Here is a 6,368-nt window from a genome sequence, read left to right as displayed (position 1 = left end):
TTTTACTTTTATTATCACGAACTATATATTACATTTATTACATGAAAATTCACCAAGTGTTAGTAAATCACACAACATGCTTGAAAAACAGAACAATTCGACTCATTTGAATACAGAAGCATGCAAAATAGGTAAAATAACTATTATATTAAATTTACTTATTTAAAAATACTTCTTAAGACGTCGAAATTAATACTACATTCCTTATTGAAACCTCAATTTTTTTTTCTTCACCGTTTTTCCTTTCTTTCTCTTCTTTACTCACTAATTTACTATCTCTCTCTCTCTCTAAACCTTTGAAAAATGGAAGAAATAGAAGTGTGGAGATGAAGGGAAGGGGGAGGCAATTTATAGAATTTTAGAACCGTTGGATTCGTGCTAATGGCAAAATCTAGTGAAAAAAGAGGAGAAAAAGATTATTGGCACAAAAAATGAGGGAGGAAATTTTCCTCCATTGGGCACCGCGCGCAGGGCCTGGGCGCACTGGGCGCCACGCGCGCAGGCTTACTAGGTGCAAGCCCCAGGCACACAGGGCTTGTCTACGTAGGCCTGCTGCGCGGATGGCACGCGCATAGTGTGTGGTGCCAGTTTGTGCCCGCCTGCACGCGACAGGACACGTGCACAGGTCCTGACCCCGCACCATGCACGTGGAAGGGATATTTCCAGCGAGTAGGTTTTCTCTTGTTCTGCCATTTTCTAATTTTTTTCTAAATTTTTCTTTTAAAATAAATTTAAAATAATTTAAAATAAAATAATAATAAAATTAATAAATAAATAAATAATAAAATTAAAAAAAATTAAAATCACGGATCTCGAGAACAACGTAAATTAATTTAAATTTAAGGGAGCCAAATGCCTAAATAAATAGAGTTTCTAAATTATTTTAGTATAGTGATTGGCGGGGTGTTACATCCCTCCCACCTAAAAAACATTGGTCCCCAATTTTGTCTCAAATAAGTCTGGATACTTCTTCCGCATTTCGTCCTACAACTCTCACATCGCTTCTTCTAGGGTGTGATGCTGCCAATGTACCTTCATCATGGGAATCATCTTATTACGTAAAGCCTTATTAGTCCACCCAAGAATTTTCACAAAAACCTCCTCATAGGTCATATTGGCCTGCACCTGTATCTCATCACGAGAAATAACATGAGAAGGATCAGGGTGGTACTTCTTGAGCCTCGAGACATGAAAGACATCATGTAAATCAGCGAACTCCCGAGATAGAGTGAAGTGGTAAGCCACGGGTCCAGTGCGCTCAATGATAAAAAAAGGTCCCACATATTAAGGGCTCAACTTCCCTCTCTTTCCAAACCGCATCTTGCCTTTGTAGGGCTAGACTTTCAGGAAAAGTTGATCTCTTACGGTAAACTCCAAGGGTCGCCTACGATTATCGGCGTACCTCTTTTAGTGGCTCTAGGCAGTTGCCAAATTCTTGTGGATGATTGCGACTTTCTTAATGGTCTCCTGAATGAGGTCTGGTCTTAAGTGGCGCTGGCTCTCGATTTCACTCCAACAAGTAGGGGAACGACAAGACCTTCCATACAAAGCTTCATACGGGGCCATATCGATGTTGGAATAGCAACTGTTATTATAAAAGAATTCACAAAGAGAAAGATACTCATACTAGTTATTACCAAAGTCGAGAACGCAAGCACGTAACATGTCTTTCAATATCTGGATCGTACGCTCAGGCTGACCATCCGTCTGGCTGATAAGCGGTGCTGAAGTACAACCTAGACCCCAAGGCTTCTCGGAAGCTGTCCCAAAAGTAAGAGGTGAACCAAAGGTCGCAATTGAATACAATGGACGAGGGAACTCCATGGAGTCGAACAATCTCATCCACATATAGGTGGGCTAACTTACTAGTGGAGTCCGTGGTTCGAATAGGTAGGAAATGGGCAGTTTTGGTCAGCCTATCAACAATGACCCAAATGATATTTTGACCAGAATAGGTCCTGGGCAATCCGGTGACAAAATCCATAGTTACGTGCTCCTATTTTCATTCGAAAATCGGAAGACCCTGTAGCAAGCCATCGGGTCTCTGATATTCTGCCTTTATCTTTTGACAAGTAAGGCATTGAGAGACGTAGTCAACTATATCCTTCTTCATTATTGACCACCAATATTGTCACTTCAAGTCTTGATACATCTTAATACTTTCGGGATAGATGGATAACTTGGAAGCATGGGCGGTCTTGAGTACATTTGTACGTATTACATTGGGGACCCAAATTCAGTTCCAAAATCTGAACAATCTGTCATCAGAGATCCTAAAATTTGGAGATTTGTCTGAAGTAAACTTATCTGGGCTCTTGATGAGTTCCAGGTCCGTGGCCTATGCTTCCCAAATCTTCATAAAAAGATCCAGTAAGGCTCGAATCTAGACGAGGTAAGTGCCTTTGCCATAATAGCTAAGGTGGAGTGATTGCATGGTGTCCATCATCTTCTAACTAGAGGTCATGGTTTGGGCTAGCACAACAGGCTCTCGTCAACATAGGGCATCAACAACTACATTCTCTCTCCTAGGGTGATAAATGATTTGACAATATAATCTTTCAGAAGATTCTTCCAACATCTTTGCTTCATATTTAACTCCCATTGAGAAAATATATATTTGAGACTCTTATGGTCAATGTAGGTTTCGAAAGTCTGGCCATACAAGTAATGTCGCCATAACTTCAGGGTAAAGATAATTACTGCTAGCTCCAGGTCATGGGTAGGGTAGTTCTGCTCATGAACTTTGAGCTGTCAGGATCCAAAAGTGACTACTCTACCATACTGCATCAAGACACACCCCAAACCAATATGAGATGCATCACAATAAACTTAGAATCTCCCCTCATTTTCTGGAAGGATCAACACAGGGGCAGAGGTGAAATGGCACTTCAGCTCCATAAAGCTTTCACTGCATGCATAATTCCAAACGAAGGGTACACCCTTTCTAGTGAGTCGAGCCATAGAGGCAGCAATCTTGGCGAATTCGTCAATGAATTATTGGTAGTAGCCTGCCAAGCCAAAGAAACTACGTTCCTTGGCCACATTGGTGGGCGGACTCCAGCTGGTCACTGATTCCACCTTAAACGGATCTACAGAAACTCCTTCACTTAAGATTACATGCCTGAGAAAAGAAACTTGATCCAACCAAAAGGAGCACTTGCTAAGTTTTACATATAGTTAGTTTTGGTAGAGGGTCTCCAGCACTTCAGCCAAATACACAATATGTTCCCCATAGCTTTTGGAATATACCACAATGTCATCAATAAAGACGATGATATATCGATCTAGTACGTATCGAAAAACTCGGTTCATTAGGTCTATGAAAGCTATTGGGGCATTGATTAATCCGAATGGCATCACCCTAAACTCGTACAATCTGTATCTACACTGAAAGGCAATTTTTGGAATATCTTCTTCCTTCACTCTCAACCAATGGTACCCAGTTTTGAGATTGATCTTAGAGAAGATCGTGGCTCCCTGCAATTGACCGAAGAAATCGTCGATCCAAGGTAAGGGGTGCTTGCTTTTAACGGTCACTCGGTTGAGTTCCCTATAGTCCACGTAGAGTCGGAGTGTACCATCTTTTTCTTTACAAACAACACTGGAACTCCCTAAAGAGAATGGCTAGGGCGAATGAATTTCTAGGTGATAAGATCAGAAAGCTGATGTTCCAGCTCTGTTAGCTCAGTGTGACTCATGTGATACGGGGGCTTTGAGATCAGTTGGGTTCCGGGCAATAATTCAATCAAGAAATCTACCTCACATGGGGGAGGTAGACCAGGGCATCAGGAAAATTATAAATAATGGGTATGGAACACACAATAGGATCAACGTCAATATTCTTGTTCATTCAATTGTTAAAAAATGATAAAAACTTTTATTTCTTTTTTAGAGATCGTAAAGTTACAATTTTACTTTCACAGTCTATTATAGCTCTATACTTTTCCAACCAATCTATTCCTAATATTGCATCAAATTCTACAAAATCTAATAGTATCAAGTTTACATATACTTCTTCTTGAAGTTTTTATCCTACAGTCCTTATATATGCAATGAGCCTCTCTAGTAGTCCTTTAGATGGAGTTCCCACTACTAACATTTTTTCTAAAGCTTCTGGTCTCAATTCCAATTTACTCACAAATTCACAGAAAATAAAAGAATGAGTTGCACCACTATCGATCAAAGCCTTGGCAGGAATATTATGAATAGAAAGCATACCTTGGATGAGAACAGGAGTAGGAAGGGCTTCAGTTTCATCTAAATGGTACACTCGACCTTGTGCTATGGGTCAGGCTACATCCTTCGGTCGCTGAGGGCAGTCTTTTATAAGGCGTTGGGTACTTTCGCACCGATAGTAGACGTGATTGATACACTGACATGGTAGGTCACCATGCGAGTGACTACAATGTTGACAAGGTTGGTTTATTCGGGCAGGTGGAGCTATAGGTGGGGGCAAGGTAGGAGGCAGGGTAAATCTAGTTCGTTTGTTTAGGGGGTTAGTTATTGGGTTAGGCAATCTCTTTCTAAGCTGTTGGGGCTGTTGTTGGGCTCGAACTTGAGCAAAGCATTAGTGCTTAGCCGAGATAAAATCTTTAGCCAATTGGGCATGTTCAAGCACCTCTACATACGAGCTGGGTCTCAACATTGCGACTCGGTCATAAATGTCGGCACGAAGGCCCTTGATAAACTTTCTAGCTTTTCGGCTTTCAAGGGTGACCATTAAAGAGGCAAACCTAGAAAGCTGAACAAATTGGGCTATAGACAAGCTTCCTTGGCGGAGGTCCTGGAATTTCTCCTCTTTCTTTTCCTAAACATAAATAGCGAAGAAGTTATCAAAGAAAGCATCCATGAAAACTTCCTAGGCTGTAGGGGTAGGCAGGACTTCTTTTTTACGTCGCCACTAGTGTTCGACTTCACCGTTTAACATAAAGGCTGTAAGAAGGACTTTTTATTCTTTGGTCAGGTCTAGTACAGAGAAGAGCTTTTCTATTTGTAGGATCCAGGTTTCAGCTACTAAAAGATCAGGGCCACCTTCAAAGTGTGGAGGGTTAAGTTTCCTAAACTCCATTATATTATGAGAGATAAACCGATCTGGGTTTCAAAACTCAGGGGTAGGGGTGGACAAGGGTTGGCCTAGTTTTATCCTACGGCTGCAATTAATCCTTGAATAGCTTGGAAAAGTTCTGCAAATTCAACTCTGGTCGAATAATCCAGGGCTTCAGGTCATTCAGTATGTTCTACAAATGGTCTTCCTCGCGTCATTCCTATAAAAGAAAGGAAGACACGAGTTGGAGGTTTAATTCTTGAACGGAGGACATTTATCTTTCCTAGGTACTCTAAATGGTTTATCCATCCTAAGCCTCAGTGTAAAGGATTTGTTCCACGATGTTCTGCTCTGATACCACCTATGACATCTTAGGTGCCAATTAAGGCAAATGAGTGTCAGATACATATTCAAAATAACGAGTGCATGATAATATTTATGTAGCAAAATCAAACCTTAACAAATCCCTTACAAACATACATATATAATGTTCTAAATACATACATCACTAAGGCCATATGTGGCTACAAAATACAAAACATAAGGGCCACTTCTTTCACTATACTACTGGAATTCATCAGAGTGCGGAAACAGACATTCCAAATCATTTTAGCACAGTGATAGGTAGGGTGTTACAGAAAAGCTAAGTTCTCGTTTCGTTGGGCCCTTGAACATCATAGAATGTGTAGGCATACAGCCTCGTTTTGACTCCCAGGTATGCCTACACAATTTCTTCCATGTTTATATCCTCTTAAAAGATCTTCACGATTCATCTCACAACATTTCGTGCCCAATAGCCCCTATCCGCATAAACAACACTTCTGCAGCGTATCCTATGGAGATCATCGACTACACGAACAAGATTCTTTGTGACTAGAGGATTTTCATGGTCAGAATATGTTAAAAGCACCAGACTCCAGAGGAAGCGACATGGGAAGAACAAAAAGGGATGCGGAATCTATATCTTGACTTGTTTTAAAGACTCTTGCAAATTTGGAGGACAAAATTTTTATTAGATGGGGGAGGAATGTAATACCTAAAAAATCCTTTGCATTTAACGTGTGTCAAACTCCGTTATTTTAGACCTCATGGCCATTTAAATTTACACTAGTATTTTAATTTATCAATATTTTGCCTTATGATAATTTAAATAATTTATATAATATTATCCATTTATTTTCCCAAATTATTTTTTGATTTAATTTTTAGGAAACGACAAGTGTCAGGGAAAAAAATCAACGAAGCAGGAGCCTGAGGCCCACACACTCGCGAGCCATGGTCTGGCACGCAGTCAGCCCACACAAGCTAACTCGCGTCTGCGCAC

At 40.5% G+C, this 6,368-nt stretch overlaps 1 protein-coding gene across 1 annotated transcript; it reads right to left on the bottom strand.

Annotated features, from left to right (window-relative positions):
• Positions 1 to 993: 993 nt before the first annotated feature.
• On the bottom strand, positions 994 to 1,984 carry LOC148269233 (uncharacterized). Its single transcript, XM_088213270.1, has 3 exons — positions 1,701 to 1,984; positions 1,429 to 1,585; positions 994 to 1,257 (listed from the first exon to the last, which is right to left on the bottom strand). Exons 1-3 carry the CDS (start codon positions 1,982 to 1,984, stop codon positions 994 to 996), a joined length of 705 nt encoding a protein of 234 aa, XP_088069396.1.
• Between the last annotated feature and the right edge of the window lie 4,384 nt (positions 1,985 to 6,368).

Source organism: Carica papaya, chromosome 1, assembly GCF_054855325.1.
Source record: "Carica papaya isolate Zhongbai chromosome 1, ASM5485532v1, whole genome shotgun sequence".
NCBI classification, from domain to species: domain Eukaryota; kingdom Viridiplantae; phylum Streptophyta; class Magnoliopsida; order Brassicales; family Caricaceae; genus Carica; species Carica papaya.
This window is presented reverse-complemented; position numbering and strand designations above follow the sequence as displayed.

Excerpts from the sequence above, each read along its gene's own strand:
- LOC148269233 (XM_088213270.1), bottom strand. The coding sequence starts at position 1,984 with ATGGATTTTGTCACCGGATTGCCCAGGACCTATTCTGGTCAAAATATC. Across the intron at positions 1,586-1,700 it reads GCTTATCAGCCAGACGGATG|TTGCTATTCCAACATCGATA; the intron begins GTCAGCCTGAGC and ends TTATAATAACAG. Across the intron at positions 1,258-1,428 it reads CAATCATCCACAAGAATTTG|CGCACTGGACCCGTGGCTTA; the intron begins GCAACTGCCTAG and ends TTTATCATTGAG.